This window comes from Sorex fumeus, unplaced genomic scaffold, assembly GCF_029834395.1.
Source record: "Sorex fumeus unplaced genomic scaffold, SorFum_2.1 ptg000122l, whole genome shotgun sequence".
Classification (NCBI taxonomy): Eukaryota; Metazoa; Chordata; class Mammalia; order Eulipotyphla; family Soricidae; genus Sorex; species Sorex fumeus.
In genome coordinates, this window is record NW_026606179.1 from 1,665,151 (window position 1) to 1,686,020 (window position 20,870).

General features: G+C 58.3%; 1 protein-coding gene across 7 annotated transcripts in view; it reads left to right on the forward strand.

Annotated features, from left to right (window-relative positions):
- MPRIP (myosin phosphatase Rho interacting protein) overlaps positions 1-20,870 on the forward strand; it is a 133,577-nt gene that overhangs the window by 105,438 nt on the left and 7,269 nt on the right. For 3 of the 7 annotated variants that reach the window (XM_056136945.1, XM_056136946.1, XM_056136949.1), the window contains 10 exons: positions 2,244-2,805; positions 4,206-4,322; positions 6,714-10,499; positions 11,771-11,918; positions 12,402-12,519; positions 13,332-13,491; positions 14,035-14,154; positions 15,509-15,595; positions 16,231-16,393; positions 17,938-18,023. In XM_056136945.1, the coding sequence (XP_055992920.1) occupies positions 2,244-2,805; positions 4,206-4,322; positions 6,714-10,499; positions 11,771-11,918; positions 12,402-12,519; positions 13,332-13,491; positions 14,035-14,154; positions 15,509-15,595; positions 16,231-16,393; positions 17,938-18,023 (5,347 nt within the window). Of the gene's footprint in view, positions 1-2,243; positions 2,806-4,205; positions 4,323-6,713; positions 10,500-11,770; positions 11,919-12,401; positions 12,520-13,331; positions 13,492-14,034; positions 14,155-15,508; positions 15,596-16,230; positions 16,394-17,937; positions 18,024-18,292; positions 18,359-20,870 lie in introns of all 7 variants that reach the window. The other 4 variants (XM_056136948.1, XM_056136947.1, XM_056136952.1 and 1 more) reach the window with 4 other exon arrangements.

Here is a 20,870-nt window from a genome sequence, read left to right on the forward strand (position 1 = left end):
TCTCCATGGTTTGGACCTGTCACAAGTGGCTGCTGCCTCCTTCCTCTTGCCCTGATAGATTTAGACCTGCTGGTTTTCATTTCAGAAGAAACAAAAGTCCAGGGAGGGGATCCTTGAGAGGCCAGGATCCCAGGAAGGGCCTGGTCCGGGGCGCGTGCAGCTTTCCTGTCCGAACCTCTAGCTCGAGCCCCCCTCCTCCCTTCCGGGTCGCGTACTTGTAGACTCGGCTGGTCTCGGGGGCTGTGGTGCCCAGGCTGCATCCCTGGTGATGTCAGGTCTTTGTCAGTTTCTTGCCTCCTATTAATTCTGCATCTCTCCGAACTTCCAAGAACCAGGGCCGGAACCTCAGTCCACCTCTCTCAGGGCCCTCTTTCTTGGGTTCACTAGGGTTGTCCTTATTCCTTCGTTGATTGCTTGTGCCTGAGTCAGAACTGGAAGTGGCAGCCAGGACGTCCATGTGGGAAAGGTGTCCTGTCAGGAGCGCTGGCTCCAGTGAGTGGACAGCCTCCTGGATGTTGGGTGAAAGGATGCACCTCCCCCCTTTGAAGCAGAACCAGCTTCACAGCCCAGGCTCTGCCCATGCACCGGGAGGACACCAACTTGCTGCTCTGCCCCGTCGGTGTGGTGCCAGCGTTGGACACATGAGGGCGGCTCTGTCCTTCCCCCATCCTCCTGGGCAGGGCCTGCCCCCAGGCTCGGAGAGGCATCTGCGCTGTGGGTCCCCGCTGCTGCCCTCCCCACCCACTGGGGTGTCCAGAGGCAGGTCAGCCCAGTGGGGCCTTTCTGAGCTCACAGGCCTGTCCCAGAGGTGCTTTCCATGCCCAGGCGCCCGCCTCTGTGTGTTGGAGGGAGGCTCCTGCTTCCTTCCTTCCTGTCCCTTTGCTATCGCACTGTGACTTGCCGTGCCATCAAGGCCAGGGCTGCATGCACACAGCTTTCCAGCACCACACCTCCCCCAAGTGTCTGCATGCCTCCCCTCTTAGGGCCTGAGGAAAGCGCCACGTTGGCCAGATCCCAGGCTTGTGCAGTAGGAAGGAGGACAGCCTTGGAGGCTCCATGCCAAGGCCTGCTTCCGGCTCCTGCCAGGATGGAGGAGCCTTGAGGAGGTTTTCCCGTTGTCAGCCCTCCCCATGGGACTGAGCGTGGACCAGCTTTCAGCGTGGGGTGGGGATATCCGCATGAGCTGGGTGTGCGTGCATCCCATGTCGGAGAGTAAAGGCCCTGCCGTCAGCGGCCTCTAGTGTTTCTCGTGTTCATTGGGGGATGGCATCACCACCACCCCAGCCCCCGGAAGCATCCCCGCCCTTTTGTGGAGGACATGGCCCCATTCTTGTGGGCCCCTTTACACCCGATTGTCTCGCTGGAGCCTCGCTGGCTGCTATTACTCTCAGCTCTCGCTCAGTGGTCTGGGCGGGCACTGAGGGCATCGGCTCCCTCCCAGCAGCCAGAGACCTCCACGCCACATGTGGCTTCCTTGCCAGACCCTCCCAGACACCCCTGCGCCCCCCGGCCAGCCTGCGGCCTCTGTAGGCGCCTGCTTTGAGGCTGGCTGGAAGAAGATCTCGCCCATCTCTGGGCGGTGCCATCTCAGAAGCAGTTGCTTTTCAATCACCTCCTGGACTAGTTCCTGCAGGGGTCACTGCAGGGTGCAGTGGTGCAGTCCAGGTACCTGGGCCTTCCTGTTGGCTTACAGGTGGTCCCAGCTCTCACTCAGATGCTTCTGTCACCCACCGCCTGCTGTGGCTTCTTAAGGCACAGTCTTGGTGGTGTGGTTTGCTCATTAAACCCTCAGTTCCCTTGAGCGAGCTGCCTGCTCAGATGCCCGCTGACCCGTGGTCGCCTCCCTTGCAGGTGCCCAGGCTGCCCTGGCGGAGTGCCATCTCCACTCAGGCACCCCCATTGCCTGGGCTGGGTCACGGTTTCTCTCCCACCTTCACTCAGAAACAGGCCTGGGTCCCCTCAGGAGTGGCAGTTTGCTCCTCAGCACCCCGTGTGTCTCCTGCACCCATCAGGGGTAGCCCCGGGCGCTGTGTGATGTACGTGTATGGCCCAGAAGCAAAGCAAATCCAAAAAACATTTTTTGGTTGTTTTCAAGTGATGCGGAGAAGCAGGGATTCCCCCCCTCTGCTCAGGGTGCCACGGCTGAGACCAGGCTGTGGGGAGTGGAGCCAAGTGGGGTGTGGCTGGGCCCGTGCGGGGAGTCCCAGGGAGCCGCTCCTGATGGCTGTGTTTGCATTGCCCAGCTCACTGCCCGAGGAAAGGAACCGGAGCAGCGCCGTCTTTGACGCCTGCCAGAGGCCAAGTGAGAAGCAGGAGGCAGAGCACGGGGAGCCGGACCCCGAGCAGAAGAGGAGCCGGGCCCGGGAGCGGCGGCGGGAAGGGCGCTCCAAGACCTTTGACTGGGCTGAGTTCCGCCCCATCCAGCAGGCCCTGGCCCAGGAGCGGGCCAGCATGTCGGGGGCCCCCAGCCTCAGTCCCGAGGCAGAGCCCGGCGAGCTGGAGCGGGAGCGTGCCCGGCGACGGGAGGAACGGCGCAAGCGCTTTGGGATGCTGGATGCTGTGGACGGGCCCGGTGCTGAGGACGCAGCCTTGCGGATGGAGGTGGACCGGAGCCCGGGGCTGCCTGCGGCCACTGACCTCAAGACCCAGAATGTCCACGTGGAAATCGAGCAGCGGTGGCACCAGGTGGAGACCACCCCGCTCCGGGAAGAGAAGCAGGTGCCCATTGCCCCCCTGCATCTGTCGTCGGAGGGCGGAAGTGAGCGGCTCTCCTCCCACGAGCTCACCTCCCTGCTGGAGAAGGAGGTAATGGCGGGAGGTGGCGCCCATGGGACACAGGCTGCACAGACAGAGAGGCGGGCAGGAGTGTGTCACCGTCAGGGTGGCAGCCAAGGGGCACTGAGCCTCCCCAAAGGAGGGTTGAGCTCTCTGGCCCTGGGGACACTCTTGCCCCGGGCCAGATGTGGGCAAAGAGGAGGTTTGGCAGTTGCAAGGCCCAGGTGGGAACTTGTCACCCAACTCAAGCGTCAGTTTGAAATTTTAGGCCTGAGAGTGATGGGCGTGGCACGAGGGGCTCTCCCAGACTGGGTCCAAGCAGGAAGTGGCTGGAAGCAGAGTCAAGCCCTGATGCTTTTGCAGTGTCCTAGCAGGAGTCAGTGAACTCTTCTAGATATGCCAAGTCTGGGGGTGAGAGGTGCTTCCTGCCGACATGTACATGAGGGAAGCTCTTGAACGTCCCGGCTCAGCTGGCCAGGTCTTGCCCCAGCAGGCCTGTCTGGGCAACTGTGATGTAGAGACAAGTAGGATCTTCATGAAAATGTGTCCAGAAGTCACATCTGAGCAGATGATGTGTGAGTCTAAGCAGGGAGTCCCGTGACCAGGGAGGGGTGTTCGCCTTCTTTGGAAACCTTTCCCCACTGTAGTAGACTTTTAGGAACACTCAGCAGCGTTTCCCGGCTCTGTCTGTTCAGAACTGGCTAAAGTTGAAGACTTGCCTATCTTTACGCTTCCTCTAATTTACGAAATTCTGGAGGCTGACATTTATTTAGTAGCCTCAACACTGTGGTATGTCCTATTGATATAATCAGCATAAGCCCTGCTAAGAGGACTCCGTGGGTTCAAACTCACATTGTTTCAAGCTGCCCAAAATGGGCCTGCCAGCCAGAGTTGTACAGCAGTGTCCAAACGTCTGGGGTCTCTAGACCTCTCAGCCCAGCTCTGCTGCGGGGAATGTTCGGGAAGAGATGAGAATGAATGGCTGAATTTGGAGCTATTAAACGCAAGAAGTTCAACAAAGTAGTTTGCTAGTTCTCCAAGTTTATGAGACATCCTTCAGGAACCCTTTTTGCAAATCGAATTTTATGTGAGCTCCATCGTAGAAAACTGACCCAAACAGAGCCCTTGAGGTGGAAGACAAGGCAGAGACTGAGTGAGGGTCACACAGGGCCTCCGCAGGGTCTTGCTCCTGATGCAGACGCAGCACGCACTGTCTGTGCAGGTTTGCATGTTGCAGCCAACAGGCAGGATCAGGTGGACGCTGTGGCCACCTGTGGCAACAGCTGTCTGCGGGTGGTGTGGGTAACACGACCAGCACAGACTCGAGGTGGCAGGGAAGCCCGTGTCTGCCGACTCCCATCCCGAGTCAGAACCGCCCCCACGGCTGGTCTCAGTGCAGCCGTGCTTAAACAAATTTCTTTTGCCAACAGTTGGAGCAGAGTCAGAAGGAGGCCTCTGACCTTCTAGAGCAGAACCGTCTCCTGCAGGACCAGCTCAGGGTGGCCCTGGGCCGAGAACAGAGCGCCCGGGAGGGCTACGTTCTGCAGGTAGGGCTGAGGGGCTGCCACGCCCTTCAGGTGCTCTCGGGGGCTCGGTGTGGGGCCCAGGCGGGCTAGGAATGTGCAAAACCTGGCTGAGCAGGGCAGCCCCCCGGCACTGCGCCCCTGGCTTCTCTCCCCCGATCTGGTTCGCGATGCAGCCGCCTCTGGTTACCCTCCCTCCTGGCATCACATCTTGGCGGAACTCTCTGAATTCTCTTTAAGGGTTTTTCCCTTGTCTTAGTAAAACAAGTTTGGGTGGACTTCCAACTCTCGACATATCCAGCCTATTTTGCACAGCTTGATTAGGAATGGTTTTTACTGGACAGTTTGGGGAAACTGAGTGATGAGCTAGCCACGTGCCCTTACAGCGTCGCTCACAGCCAGACACATTTTCTCTCCCTGACTTACCTTCCTTGTCTAGACTCAGCAGACACCTGAGGCTGTCGTCAGGGGTGTGGCCCCACTCTTACATTTCTGCCTCGGTCAAGTTTTAAGGGAAAACTCAGACCAAGTAACCCTGTGGGTCCTGGCCCGAGCTGGGCAGGTGGCCAGTGTAGGCCAACCGTCCTGCCGCTTTGAAGACCTAGGCCCGTTCTGAGGCCCACTGCGTGCAGGTGCGCAGCAAGGAGAGACTGCTGGCAGATGAGTGCGTGGGGGACACAGAGAGTGGGGTTGGAAATGGAGGACTTAACTCTCAGGGCTCCAGCTGGCCCCTAGCACTGCCGGGCTGAGCGTTGTCAGGAGTGGCCCCTACTTTAAATAGAACAGACCAGCGAGGAATGCAGGGCTGCACTCAGGCCTGCAGTGTCAGGCACCTTGCCTGCAGACCCAAGACCTGTGACCCTCCTCCCGCAGGCCTTTCAGCTCTCTGTGACTGATGCGTTCCTCGGTCACTGTTTCCAGGTCACTCATATGGTTCCATTTGTCCTAGGCAGCACATGAACCAGAGTTCTCAGCCACCCCGGGTCTCAAATCCACCTCCCTGCCTCTTTCAGTGCACCTCCTCTTGCATGACCCTTCTGCCTGCTCCTTTTCTTTCTTCTTGACTTTGTCCTGGGGTTCCCCAGACCTTCCTGCCCTGTCCCAACCATCCACTGGAGTTGCCGTGATACCCAGTTCAGATTCTCCAACAGCAGGAAATAAATGGTGGGCTCCCTCTTCCCTGCCTTCTCCACTCTAAGGACGCTCTGGGTCGGCCCTGCAAACTCTCCAGGTTGTCCTTGCTTGGGCCCCCCAGTTCTCTGTGGGAAAGATACTAGCAGGAAATTTTGCACATTGCTAACCAAAGACCCTGCTCTGTGTCTAACGTGGCTAATTGCATGAGCCTGCGGGAGCCCCTGTCTTGGCACGGCTGGTCCCGTTTATAATCTCAGGTTTCCGTTAGCTTGCTCTGTGAGTCAGAGATGCTCTCATTAAAGACCTGAACGAGTACAAGCCTTTGGGGCCCGGGGTCAGGAGTCACCGCGCAGGGGGGCGCACGCTAACTGCTAACTGCTAACTGCTGGGAGGAGGAGCTTGCGAGGTGTGGAGGTGGAGTGTAACTTAACATACCTGAGTGTCACATCTGTGGCTTCCCCACCAGCAGACAGAGGGCACCATGGCCAGGCCAAATTCTTAGGCTGGACTGTTCTCGCTCTTGTTGCCGTTCCTGTGTCCCCACCTGTGTTGGTTCTGTCTATTCCGCACGCCTTCGGGATGGGGAATTTTGCTTCACTGTGTTTCGTTGTTCTTGTTTTTTGCATGCTTCACTTCCTGGTCCTAAGTTCCACAGAGGTTTGTTTGTTTTGTTGGTTATCATATCTCACTCCATGGATTCTGTGCCCACCCCCTCCCCTCATTTTGGTCTTCTTACAGGTAGAGACTAGTTCTCCCGTCACGGGAGAGGACGGGCTCCACTTTCCAAAGGAAACTGTTGCGGATGTCACCTCGCGGCATGCCCGCCGTGGCCTCCCTTCCTTCTCCCTGTCCTAGAAGGAAGTGACATCATCCCCCAGGCCTGCATTCCCGCGCTTCCCTAAGATTTGCCGTCTAGATCTAGAGCCGGTGCTGGTGCTCAGCGCCCCCCCTTCTCCCCAGTTCTGTGTCGTTCTGTCTTTGTTTTGCTTTATCAGTGTGTTCCATTATTCAGTTTTGTTTGGTTTATTTCTCCTAGAAGCTGTTCAGTTAGATCTGTTTGATGTTATTGTCCATGTTTTCTGTTTATCTGGAAGCAACTACTTGCCAAAAATATTGAGGTGATTCGTTGGACGTTTTTTAAAAACATTTAAAAAATAAAGTGCAAAGGATAAAAGACAAACCCACCAAGGAGCTTTTCTGTGGTTGACTTGGCCAGAGGTGTGACACTCAGAACTGGGAGGCCCGAGTGGTACTAACCAGTGTTTAATCGGTTTTTTTAAGACTGAAGTGGCCACCTCCCCCTCCGGCGCCTGGCAGAGGCTCCATAAAGTCAACCAAGATCTCCAGAGTGAGCTGGAGGCCCAGTGCCGGCGCCAGGAGCTGATCACACAGCAGATCCAGGCCCTGAAGCGTAGCTATGGGGAGGCCAAGGACGCCATCCGGCACCACGAGGCGGAGATCCGCAGCCTCCAGGCGAGACTCAGCAACGCTGCCGCCGAGCTCGCCATCAAGGAGCAGGCTCTGGCCAAGCTCAAGAGTGACCTGAAGCTGGAGAAGGACAAGGTCCGCGAGCAGCTGGAGGAGTGGCAGCACAGCGAGGCCACGCTGAGTGGGCAGCTGCAGGCCAGCGAGCAGAAGCTCAAGAGCGCAGAGGCCCTGCTGCTGGAGAAGACGCAGGAGCTGCGGGACCTGGAGACGCAGCAGGCGCTGCAGAAGGACCGGCAGAAGGAGGTGCAGAGGCTGCAGGAGCGCATCGCCGACCTCAGCCAGCAGCTCAGTGCCAGCGAGCAGGCCCAGCGGCTGATGGAGGAGAAGCTGCAGAGGAACTACGAGCTGCTGCTGGAGAGCTGCGAGAAGGAGAAGCAGGCCCTGCTGCAGAACCTGAAGGAGGTGGAGGACAAGGCCTGCGCCTACGAGGACCAGCTCCAGGACCACGAGCAGCAGATGGAGGTGCTGCAGAAGGAGAAGCTGAGTGCCAAGTTCGAGGGCAGCGAGGTGGTGCACCGGCTGGAGGAGCAGCTGGAGATGAAGGAGGCCAGCATCCAGAAGCTGGCCGAGCACGTGCAGAGCCTCCGCGAGGAGCGCGACCAGATCCGGCAGCGATTCCAGGAGCTGGCCGAGCGCGTCGCTCAGTCGGACGGGGACGTGGCCGCGCTCCAGGAGAAGCTCCGGGAGAGAGAGGCCGACTACCAGAGCCTGGAGCTCTCCTACCGGAGGGCGGCCGGCCAGCTGCAGAGCATGCACGCCCTGCTGAAGGACAGGGAGGAGGAGCTGGCGCACATCAAGGAACTGCACCAGAAAGTGCTAGAGAAGAAGGACCAGGACCTCAACGAGGCTTTGGTTAAAATGGTTGCTTTGGGGAGCAGCTTGGAGGAAACAGAAGTGAAGCTCCAGGCGAAGGAAGAGGCTTTAAGGAAATTGGCGACGGAGTCCTCAGAGGCCACAGAAGGGCCCCCGAGTGCCCCGGAAGAAGCTGAGGGGGACAGCGTCCTGCCTGGAGGCCCGCAGCCACCAGCCACTGGCCTCCCACCCTCAAAACTCGAGGAGGAAGACCCTGGGGCTGCCCTGGGGGAGGAAAATGGTGACGGGTGCCCCAGGAGAGAAGAAGGGGCTGTGCCCCCCAAATCAGAAGTGCCCGACAGGGAGGGGCTTGCGCAGAGCCCAGCAAAAGCCGAGCAGGGGGCTCCCGGTGTGAAGAGGCAGAGGATCCGGTTCTCCACGATCCAGTGCCAGAAGTACACGCAGCCAGAGGGCTCCGAGAAGACCTGGACCAGCAGCACGTCCTCAGACACCAGCCAGGACCGCTCCCCCTCCGAGGAGAGCATGTCCTCCGAGGCGGCCCCCGGCCCGCTCCCTGCCACCAGTGACTCCGACACCTACCTCTCCATCATCCACTCCCTGGAGACCAAACTCTACATCACGGAGGAGAAGCTCAAGGACGTGACGGTGAAACTGGAGAGCCAGCAGGGCCAGAGCCAGGAGGCGCTGCTGGCCCTGCACCAGCAGTGGGTGGGCACGGAGGCGCGTCTCCGCGAGCAGCTCCGCGCCAGCCTGCTCCAGGTCGGGGCCTTGGCCTCCCAGCTGGAGCAGGAGAGGCAGGCCAGGGCAGAGGCAGTCGAGAGGCACATGGGGGAGCTCGGTAACTTCCGGGTCAAGAACAGCCAGGCCCTGGCTTACTTGGAAGACTGTCGGGAGCAGCTCCATGCTCTGCCGGGGCCCGGCCAGGAGGAGGCGTGGGCGGCAGCGAGAGCCGGCCCGCTGGTCAGCATGGAGACCACGCTCTCCAGCGCCATCCAGGCCCTGCAGCACTGCACCGCCCACTCCCGGCCAGAGGAGGGCAGTGACCAGGAGAAAGGGTCGCTGGCTCCACAGCCGCCGACGCTGCCGCCTGAACCGATGGCGCAGGAGCAGCTGAAGCTCCTTTCAGATCAGATCGCTCTGGAAGCCTCGCTGATAAACCAGATAGCCGAGTCTCTGAGGAACACCTCGGCAGACGTCTCCCAGGTCCTGCAGGAGATCTCGCAGGCGGCAGCGTGTGAAGGCACCGCCCTCCACCCCAGCGTCCCCGCAGATGCCTGGGCGAGGAAGGTGCTGGTGGATGGAGAGTTCTGGAACCGGGTTGAGTCCCTGAGTCAGCACCTAGGGACTCTGTGTGGAGAGGCAGCCGATGGGTCCGGAGATGACCAGCGGAGCCTCCCGCAGGCCCTGATCCCTGCCCTGGCCGATGCCACGTGGGTCAGAGCCGAGCTGAGTTTCGCGGTGCAGTCGGTGAGGCTGTCCTTCCAGCAGAGGCTGCAGCGCGTGCAGGAGACCCTCCAGGGCACCCAGACGGCACTGCAGCAGCACAAGGAGGTGCTGGGGCAGATCCTAGGCGCGTACCAGACCCCTGACTTCGAGAGAGTCATGCAGCAGCTGTCGGAAGCCCTCAGGCTTCCAGCGGGCAGTGAGGACAGTGCCCCGGGGTCCTTGGACTTGAGCCTGCTAGCAGGGGGCAGTCCCCAAGATGCAGCTGGCTCCCAAGAGCCCTCCTCCCTGCCCACCCAGTGTTCTGGGGCTCTCATTTCTATCCAGGAAGAACTCGCCCTGCAGCTTAAAGACAAAGCCAGCCTCTTGGGGCAGATTTCTGCCTCTCTGACCACTCTTGCCCCTGTGGAGCCTGTGAGAGATTGTCAGAAGCTTCTCCAGGCATCCCAGGCTCTCTCCTATACCACTTGTCTGGGAGGCCTTGGTCAGTACTCTTCATTATTAGTTCAAGATGCCATTATTCAGGCTCAGGTGTGTTACGCCGCCTGCAGAATTCGACTCGAGTACGAAAAGGAGCTCCAGCGCCACAAGGAGTCCTGGCAGGGCCGGGGCGTCTCGTGCCAGGAGCACGTGCAGGCGGTCGGGGCGCTCAGGGAGGAGTATGAGGAGCTTCTCCGGAAGCAGAAGAGTGAGTACCTGGAGGTGATCGCCATCGTTGAAAGGGAGAACGCAGAGTTGAAGGCCAAGGTCGCCCAGCTGGATCATCAGCAGAGGTGCCTGGCAGAAGTGGAGAGCAAGCACAGTGAGAACATGTTTGCCCTGCAAGGGAGGTACGAGGAAGAGATCCGCTGTGTAGTGGCCCAGTTGAGCCGAGCAGAGAACACGCTGCAGGCCGAGCACAGCCTCATCCTGAGCCAGCTCGACGCCTCGGTCCGAGACCGGCAGGACCTGGAGAGGCACCACGTGGAGCAGATGCAGACCCTCGAGGACAGGTTCCAGCTGAAGATCAAAGAGCTGCAAGCAATCCACGAGGAGGAGCTGAGGACCTTGCAGGAGCACTACTCACAGAGCCTGCAGTGCCTGCACGAGGCCCTGCACCGCTGCCAGCGGCAGCATCCCGGGGCCTTGCCTGCGCCCGCACCCCCCAGCAGTCCGCAGCCCCTCTCCTCCGGGGAGGCCGACTCCATGGTGGGCCTGAGGGAGCGCATCCAGGAGCTGGAGGCCCAGATGGACGTCATGCGGGAGGAGCTGGAGCACAGGGACCTGGAGGGCAGCACGGCCGCCCTGCGGGAGAAGTACCAGAGAGACTTTGAGAGCCTGAAGGTCCTGCAGCCTGTTTCACTCACAGAGGGGTGGGCAGGCCCGGGCGTGTGGGTGGAGCCAACGGGTGCCCGCTGCTCTGGAGCCCTGCCCTGTGCAGGATGGAGTCGGTGGTTCTCTCTGCCTCAGTTCTGCTGGCCACAGTGTGATTTCAGAGCAGGGAGGGGTGGGGGTGGGGGCCTCCACTAGCAACCCCCAAAGAGGAGGGTCGGGATTCCTACCAAAGATCTCAGAGAGGCTGTGGTGACTGGCGAAGGATTGGAAATCCCCCGCGGGGTGGTTTGCTTTCTTGGTATCCTTTCTGTGACCTGTTGGTCTTCTCAGACCAAACAGTCTAAGGTCGGACGCTGGGAAGAGAAGTCCCCCAAGTGCTGCGCTTGGAGTCTAGCATGGCCACATTCCCCCTGTCTTGTAAGAATGAGAGAGGCCTGATCCCCACTCTGAAGCAGATTTTACAAGGGACCTGGACTAAAAGTGGGTCTCAAAAAAAAAAGTGGGTCTCTGCAGCCAACAGCTGTACATTGTACCCTTTTACAGCGGAGGGGGTGACCCGATCTCTCCTGGTGCCTGTCCAGGGAGTTTGCCAGCCCACGGCAGCTCCTCACACACTGGCCTAGCATGGCTGGTGGAGTCACTGATTAGTGCCCCTCCTGGTTCTAGTCAGAAAAGAAAAGCTGGAGAACGTGGGCCGGGAGGGAAGAGATGACGCCACCTGGCCTGATCTCCGTAGCAGCCACTTCCCTTCAGGCCCTTGGTGAAGGCACCAGCTAGTAGTGGCAGCCCAGCCTTGCCACCCAGCCCCCCTGCGCCTCCTGTCCCGTGCAAGATGGCCTTGGCGCCTGTCTCCAACAGTGGCTACTTACAGAATGTCCAGCTCGTAACTGACAGAGCTTATCCCAGACCAGGCTTGGCCGTTTGCTCTCCCCCCGCCCTCCCTGGCCGGCCTGTAACAGCCCAGGTTGGACTGTTTCAGTTCCACCCTCCTTCCACCCCCACTACCAGCTCATTTCCTGGAGGAACAGAAGTGAGCTCAGCCAGAAAAGTCAGACTTTAGAGATGTAAAGGACCTTTTCTAAATGTGCCGAAGGCATGAAATCACCCAAGCCATGGGTGAGGGCCAGGCAGCCTTCAGTGGTCTCGCCGGCGCAGGACTCAGCTCCCAGGGCACGTTCTGTCCTGGGGCTGAGGGCGGGCGGTTGCTAGTTTTCTTGGCAAACAGGACCCCAACCTGGAGGTCATGGGAAGCCTTCACAGAGGCCTCTGGCATCTTGCAGGCCACGTGTGAGCGCGGGTTCGCTGCGATGGAGGAGACACATCAGAAGAAGATCGAGGATCTGCAGAGGCAGCACCAGCGGGAACTGGAGAAGCTGCGGGAGGAGAAGGACCGGCTCCTGGCAGAGGAGACCGCAGCCACCATCTCAGGTGGGCCTCCTGGCCGCACCCCACACAGCCTCGAGGCGCCGAGACCCGCCCCCACTGCTGTCTGCGCTTTCTTATTCCGTCGGGCGGCTCTTGGAGGAAGGGCAGGTTTCGGGTGCCCTCTGCGAGCCCCAGGCCTGGCACAGCCTTCAGGCCCACCACACCCGCCCCACTTCTCCCCCAGCACGGATACCTGTAGGGAGGACCGTTTCCAACCCACACAACTCGCTCTGCACCCCACCCATGGGCTCGGGCCGCCCCCTTATGTAACTGTCCGGGGCTCATCCATTGGGTAACAAGGAGGGAGACGAGCAGCCAGAAGCTGGGGCTCGAGTCTGGCTTTCACCTTGAGGCGAGCAGGGGGCTTCTTCCTGCATGGAACAGGATGCGCATCCCTTCTGGGGGAGGCCTGGGCCTGGAGGGCCAGCGTGCGTGAGCGTGGGCAGCGGGCGGCCCTGTCATCCTGGCCTGCGTCTTTGCCCACAGCCATCGAAGCCATGAAGAACGCCCACCGGGAGGAGATGGAGCGGGAGCTGGAGAAGAGCCAGCGCTCGCAGATCAGCAGCGTCAACTCGGACATCGAGGCCCTGCGGCGGCAGTACCTGTGAGTCAGCTCCCACGGCTGCGCAGGGAGCTGGTGTGGGGGCCGCCTCCCCTCAGACGGGGCTCCAGCAGGCTGTGTGTGCTCAGGGTCCAGCGCTGGCTCTCAGCCCAATTGGGCTTTCCTGTTCTTAAAAATCAAAGAAGCGGAGCCCAGCAATGTCAGGAGGAGGAGGCCGGAGCTATAGCACAGTGGGTAGGGCGTTTGCATTACACGTGGCCAACCCAGGTTCTATCCCCGGCATCCCATAGGGTCCCCCGAGCATCACCAAGAGTAATTCCTGAGTGCAGAGCCAGGAGTAACTCCTGAGCATCATCAAGTGTGACCCAAAAAGAAAAAAAAGAAATGTAGGGAGGAAGGTTTGCAAAGGAAGCACTCTAAGTGCCCTGCCCGCTAGGGACCGTGCTGAGTCTGTGCTCTTGGACCCGGGCCAAGAGGACGGGAGGCCTGGGCTGGGAGCCCTGAGGCAGCCTCTGGAGAACAAGGCTCCCACCGAGGCTGCAGCTGGGAGTGCTGGGCAGGTTGCTGGCTCACTAGGAGAAACCGCTCTTGTCCCGGGGACTGGACTTTCCCCCAGCCCTGACAGAGCCGGGCCCCGGTCAGCAGACCCCACCACCTCAGAAGTTAGTTCCCTAGGGGAAAACGTCTCGGCAAACAAGTCCAAATTAAGCTGAGGTGTGTGGTCCTGTCACTCCATGCACCGTGCCATTCCCCCTGAGAGCCTGTGCTGGGAACACTGGTGCAGACCCAGGCATGCAGTGCTCGCCCTGCTGTCCCGGGGCTGGGCAGTGTGGTGAGCAGCGGTGTGTCCCCAGGGAGGAGCTGCAGTCGGTGCAGAGGGAGCTGGAGGTGCTGTCGGAGCAGTACTCCCAGAAGTGCCTGGAAAACGCCCACCTGGCCCAGGCGCTGGAGGCCGAGCGGCAGGCCCTGCGGCAGTGCCAGCGCGAGAACCAGGAGCTCAACGCCCACAACCAGGTGACCACAGCCTCCCCCAGGCCCTCCCTGCCGGGCGGGGGGAAGGGTGCGGGCGGCGGCCCCTGTGGTGGTCCGCCCCTCCTGTGGTTCACTGCCAGACAGAGTCTCCCCTCCCCGAGGTCTCAGACAGCCCTTGGTGAAGGTCCTACCCTGCTCACGCTGATTATTGTCAGTGTACTCTGGAAGTGTTCCCGTTCTTCCGGAAACGAGCTGGTCTGTGGGTGCCAAATTGCACTGCTAGCCCCCCGCCACCTGCAGGTGTCATTGTCCCAGCTGGGCTGGGTCTGCAGTCACCTGGAGGCCTGCAAGGTGGGGAGGGGGTCGTATTGCTCCCTCAGCCTGAGCTGAGGCCCACCATGAAGCAGATGCACCCACTTACGGTGACAGAGGTGGCAGGCCCAAGAAACCTTCGTCCATGATCCCTAAGCACAGCCCCACAGAGCTGCTTGCGGCTAAAATGGCCGGGGTGATGAGCCCCGCCATACCCTCCACCGGCCGAGCTTTAGGGCGTCTGCTGAGCGTGCTGCTCTCTGCTGTCCCCAGGAGCTGAATAACCGGCTGGCCGCGGAGATCTCACGGTTACGGACGCTGCTGACAGGGGACGCTGGCGGGGAGGCTGCAGGCTCGCCACTTGCCCAGGGCAAGGACGCCTATGAGTTGGAGGTACCACTTGTCCCTCTCCCTTGCACAAGTCCCTGGTGGACCCCCAGCTCACACGCTCAGTGCAGGAGCGAGACTTGAGGCCAGCAAGAGGGAATGTAGGAAGCTCCCCAGGCAGCAGAGAACAGCTGCTGGCACTGAGGGCCAGGGTGTGAGCTGGGCCCCTTGGGGGATCGCAGGACCCACCCCTGCCCCACGCTCATCTCTCCTCCTTCCTACCATGTCACAAACATGACTTAAGAAAAGAGATACTTAACGACTTTCCGAGTTCAGCAGCTGCCGAGATTCTGGCTCTGGCGTGTCCTGTTTCTTAGATCTCAGGGTTCATTCTAAGCCAGACTGGCTTGTTTTTGTACCACACCCTGCAGCTCTTGGGGACTAATCCTACCTCTGTGTTGAAGGTCGCTCCCGGCTTGGGCTCAGGGACCATGTGGTGTTAGGGATTGAACCCAGACCTCCCTCATGCAAAGCAGTGCTCAGTCCTCTGAGCCATCTCCCTGGCCCTTAAGTGGGAATGATTTTACTCTGTGGCTTTGGTTTTGTTGGGGGGGGAGGGGTCAACCTGGTGGTGCTCCTGGCTCTGTGTTCAGGGATTGCTCCTGACAGTGTTCAGGGACCATATGAAGAAATCAAACCCAGGTCAGCCAGATGCAAAGCAAGTGCTTTCTTTACCTGCTGTGCTTCAGCCTGAGAACCATGGACTTACAAAGATGTTCCATGTGACTTCACTCAGCCCCTCCCGTAACAGCTAGTATGAAACATTCTCATGATGAAACTTCAGTTGAGCCCTGAGAATGATTTTGTTTTGTTTTGGAGTCACACCTGGCAGTGCTCAGGGCTCACTCCTGTTTCTGCACTCAGAAATTGTTCCTGGTAGTGCTTAGGGGACCATGTAAGATGCCAGGCATCAAACCCGGGTCAGCTGCTTGCAAGGCAAATGCCCTACCTGCTGTATTGTCACTCTGGCCCACAGGAGAATGATTTGTATGTCCATGTATAAAGCACTTAGATTTCTCCTAATTCAACTGAAATTTCATCATGAGAATGTTTCATACTAGCTGTTACGGGAGGGGCTGAGTGAAGTCACGTGGAATATCTTTGTAAGTCCAGTCATAGGAGCACCGCAGGTACCCCAAGCTAAGGGGGAATCTTAGGAACAGGAAGATGCATGGTGGCAGTTTTTCTGTGAACTGTTGAGCTGGTAGAAGTGCTGCAGTATACTGGCTAGTGTTGTCATGTACCCAGTGAGGATCAGGGAAGCCGCTGCCGGCTCCCAGGCGTGGGCTGGGAACCTCCTCACTGTCTGTGCTGGACCTCCTGTTGCCCATGATGTTGTCCCTTATCTCTCCACTTACAGGTCTTATTGCGGGTCAAAGAATCAGAAATCCAGTACCTGAAGCAGGAGATTAGCTCTCTCAAAGACGAGCTGCAGACAGCATTGCGGGTAAACAGCAGATGGGGGCTTGGGACGGGGGCGGGGCCACCTGGGAAGGGCTTGGGCAGGAAGCAGAAGTCCGCTGAGTCTCCAGAGTGCTCGTGCTGGTCTAGACGTGACTTGTCTCAGGGGAGGGAGGATGCTTCACGCACTGGGGCTTAGGGGCTACTCCTGGCACAGTGTTCAGGGATCACCCCTGGTGGTGCCTGGGGCATCATCTGATGCCAGCAATTGAACCCAAACCTTCTCTCTCTCTCTCTCTCTCTCTCTCTCTCTCTCTCTCTCTCTCTCTCTCTCTCTGTCTGTCTCTCATTTCCATGAAGGATGCCATCTCTAGATCAGGTTCTCTTATAATGCCAGCAGAGGGGTGAGGGGACAGTGAGGAGCACTTCCTGTATGCTTTGAAGGACAGTGAGGGGACAATGAGGAGCACTTCCTGTGTGCTTTGAAGGACAGCCAGAGGGCTTCCCAGGGAGCCCTGAGGTCTCAGGAGTTCTCAGACCTTCTCAGCACCCGTGTCACTGTCTAGTTTGGGCCTCTACTGTGGAGACAGGTCTATGTCCTTCCACCGCCCCAGCAGCATTCCAGCCCCAGGGGGGCATCCCAGCTGTAACCCCTCTTGACTCTGTTCTTTCATCCCCAAGGACAAAAAGTATGCCAGTGACAAGTACAAAGACATCTACACCGAGCTCAGCATCGTGAAGGCCAAAGCCGACTGCGACATCAGCAGGTTGAAAGAGCAGCTGAAAGCAGCCACGGAAGCACTGGGGGAAAAATCACCAGAGAGCGCACCGGTGTCGGGATATGGTGAGCTCTCAAGAAAGCCACATCCGTGTAGGACCTTAGAGCCACCTGCAGAGAACAGGGGCAAGGGCCGAGGTCAGGTGGGCACACTGGCTTCTGGTGAAAGATACGCCCTTGCATAGTGGTGCCAGGCACGTCCTGATAGTAAGGAAGGGAAGTTGCATCCTCTGGGTGTGTTCTCACAGTAGTTACAAGTTGTGTTATTTGTCCCTAAAAATTCCATCTTTTGGGGCTGGAGTGATAGCAGATCTGGTAGGGCGTTTGCCTTGCACGCGGCCGACCCAGGCCGACCCGGGTTCGATTCCCAGCATCCCATATGGTCCCCCCAAGCACCGCCAGGAGTAATTCCTGAGTGCATGAACCAGGAGTAATTTCTGTGCATCGCCAGGTGTGACCCCAAAAAGTAAAAAAAAAAATTCCATCTTTTTTTTTTTTTTTTGAGGGCTTGATCCTGCAGTTTTACCATGGAATCTGCAGAGGCAGGGGGTACAGAGAAGGCAGGAGAGGGTTCTCCCATTGAGAGGGTGCCTGGCTTCATGAATATTGGAATATTGGGAACATCGTGTGTGTGTGTGTGTGTGTGTGTGTGTGTGTTCAGGCCACCCACAGCAGTACTCAGTGCTTACTCCTGAGAGAGAGAGAGAGAGAGAGAGAGTGTGTGTGTGTGTATGTGTGTGTGTGTGTGTGTTCAGGCCTTCTGCAGCAGTACTCGGTGCTTACTCCTGGCTGCACTCCTGGCGATGTTCAGGGGACCATATAGATGCCGGGGACCCAAGCCCAGTACGCCACATGCATGGCAAGCGCCTGGCCCACTCTGCTAACTCTCCAGCCCCAAAAGTGCTGTAGTTCTTAAAATAGCTCAGATATTTTTGTTTAGATAGTGGGGAAAGATAGAAACAGAGTAAAAATAAAAACCAGAACTCACATACATAAGATCTACGGTATGGGTTGGCCCTGTGTTTTGTGTTTATGGAGCCTTTCTAGTCCTGGAGCAATAGCACAGCGGGTAGGCATTTGCCTTGCACGCGGCTGACCCCGGTTCGATTCCTCTGTCCCTCTCGGAGAGCCCGGCAAGAGAGTATCCCGCCCGCACGGCAGAGCCTGGCAAGCTCCCCGTAGCATATTCATTATGCCAAAATCAGTAACATCAAGTCTCACAATGGAGACGTTACTGGTGCCCACTCGAGCAAATCGATGAACAATAGGAGGACAGTGCTACAGTAGGCTTTCTAAGAAATCTATAGCACACTGAGGATGGGTAGGAAGAGATGGCCTCAGCCTGTTTCCAGGAAGCTGGGTTCTCTTGGGAAGAGGGTGAGACGAGGAGTACCGGGCTGATTGTGGTCAGGAAAGCTGCGTCCCAGCAGACATGGGCAGCAGAGCTGGACCACACCCTTTTTGTAGTTGTCTAGGAAAAGACTGTGCTATGGCCACTGTCTGGTTAGGGCTGTGGCACTGGGGATGGTGATAACAATAAGCTGGGGGATTTTTTTTTATTATCCAGTGGGCTTTAGAAAACGGAAGTATGAGTCTTTTTGTTCCTTCAGATATAATGAAATCTAAAAGCAACCCTGACTTCTTGAAGAAAGACAGATCCTGTGTTAGCCGACAACTCAGAAGCATCAGGTCCAAGGTGAGTGTGGGTGCGGCCCTGAGGAGAAGCCCCTTCAGAGCCCACGTCCCGCTGCAGCAGAAGGGCCCCGGGCCCAGAACTCGCCTGCCCGTGAGAGAAGGGTCAGCTGTGCAGAGACCCTCGTGTGTCCCTGTGCCTTCCCTGGCTCAGAGCCGTGTTCGCCACCCAGCGTGCCTGTCTGGGGGTGGGGGGCGGGGGGAAGGGACGCGCATGCTGCCTTGGGATTGATTGTGTGTGTGTCTTGTTTTTTTTGCTCTTTCCCCTGACAGTCCGTAATTGAGCAGGTCTCATGGGATAACTGAAACGAACCCGCTTCCAGGTCCCCTGTCATGTAGGTAAACCGCCTCTCACTGTGCACCCACGCTGCCTGCATGCACCGCTCACACCCACAGCCAGCTCCTGAGACACTCACCTGCACTCACTGCGCCACCGGCACACGCAGCCCAGGGACATTCTGTCATCTTCTCTGGGACATCACTGTCACTCCCGCCTCTTCTCTGGCTCACCCCTGCAGGGAACTCGTCTCTCAGCTCGAAGGGCCGAGCACAGCCCAGCAGCACGGGCAGCATGTGTCTCCACCGCCTGCGCTGCTCCTTCCCTCTGTCGGGGTGCAGGCTGTACTCCATGGCCCCCCGACTCTCTCCCTGCAGAGCCCGTCCAGGTCACAGGCTGGGGAGGGATTGGCCTGAGGTTCAGGAGGCCGCCGAAGAAGGATCTCGCAGAGCACCTGACGACAGGACTGGGCTGGACGCTCTCCAGCATCGGTTCTTGGGCATCTGGTCCCCAAACGCACAGCTCACCGGGTTCCATTCCAGCCCGCACACAACCAGGCGTCCCCTTCACAAATTACCTTGGAATGTGCACCCTGGTGCATTCCCATCTAATACACGTGTACACACACACACACACACACACACACACACACACACACACACACAACACACACAGTGCTCTGCCAGAGCTATGACGGTTTCAGTTTGAAACTTACATGAAATGGGTTTGCAGGGCGAGTTTTAAAAGAAAGTATTTTAAATCTGAGTCAGTTTGGTTTGTCCCAACAGTCCCCCATATCACCACGTGGCTTAGGCTTGATTGAAAGCTGAGTTTGCGTTTCTTGCCCTTAAAACATGGAAACATTCTGTTTGGCAAAGGAAAACTTGCCTTTTGTTGGTGTCTGATTTTCAGATAGAGAAATCCACCTCCCATTTGAGGTTAGAGTAGCTCTTGCAAGGTCAGCGTTCGTGACATGGGCCTGAGACCCCGCCTATAAAGAACAGACAACTGAGAGCACCTGCTGGGGGTCCAGCCCATCCCGTGTCCCGGGGCACTAGTCCCTGCCAAAGAGGACAGAGAAGAGACCTTCCCTGGGCAGGGCTTCTCAGAGGGATGCTCAGGGGGACCTTTGGCACCGGCAGGGAGCAGCCGCAGCAGAGGTGAACAATATGAGCCTCTAAGGCCCGGACAAGCCTCACGGAAAGGCTGGCACCCAGACTAGAGGTCAGAGAGGCTGGGGTCACAGATCCCCAAAGTGGCATCTGAGTCCATTTGACCTGACTGAGCTTCAGCGTAAGGAGAAAAGCCAAAAGTCCTGGTGTGGGAACAGGCCTTAGGTGTGACGCTCAGCCCCTTGCACTCCCGGCGCTTGGTAAACCAGTGATGGTGAAGGAGCGGAAATAAGTCCTCAGAGACCCCTCTGTGCTGCGAGCGCCCGTGATGCCACCGTTCCCCGGCCCGTATGTGAAGAGCCTTGTGGGAAGATGCGGTGACAAGGCCCAAAACCAAACCTGCCACTGGGCCTGTTTGACGTGGGAGCTGATGTCCTAGTCTTTCATGCTGGTCCTCAGGCCTGTCCTTCAGAGACAGCTTCACTTGACCCCCAAAGCAAATCTCCTTGCTTAAGAGCAACACAGCATCTCTGGAGCTGAGACCAGAGCAAGGTTTCTTAGTCTGGCTGTCTGATTATGGGGCCAGTGTGCCCTCATGGGAAGAGCCAGCCCACCAGTTGCCCTCTCTGGATATGGTGGTGTGGGGGCTATGGTTTGGTCTTACCCTAAAGCTATAGTGAGTGGAATGGACCCCACAGTATACCTCACTGCCTGTCCCTAAACATGCAGGGACGCTCCCTCCGAGCATGAACAGTGCTCAGAGGGAGCACTCATAGGCAGGACAGGAAGCTCACGCCCCCAGCTGTGCAGGCCCCATGCTCAGGTGGGAGGGAGCACGGCACACGTGCTCCCAGCACTCAGGAGGCTGAGTTTCAGAGAGGGTTTGTGAGTTTACACGCATCTCCACCACTCTGGGGCAAGCTTTATGAAAGACCTGAACCTGCTGCTTAAATGCAGCGGTCTCTCTGGACTTGTGAGTTTCCAAATGTCCAACCAAAAAAATCTTTATTTAAAAAAAAAAAAGTTAGGGGGTAGGAGTCGCAGTGGTAGGCTCGATTTTCTAGTCCAACTCCAGCATTTCATGGTCCTCTGGACACTGCTGGGTGTGACTATTGAGACAGGAGCACAGCCAACAGGCGGACTAGGGGGATAGTACGGTCCACAGGGAACATACCTTGTGTGTACCTCACCTAGGTTCAGTCTCTCAGTACCACGATACCCCAAGCACCACTACTCAGTACCACAGGTCAGAGTAGCACTGCATCCACTGGCCCAATTCACCAGAGGACTTCCTGAAGTCACCCCAGAAGTGTATTCAGTGCATTCATTCATTTCCACACACCCGTCCACGGTGTCCAGCAGGCAGAGCTGGAGGAACACACTGGCCCACTCCTCCCGCCTGGGCAGCTGCTGCAGAGGCCTGTCCCAGTCTCCTGCGCTAAGCGCCACCCGGCTCCTCATC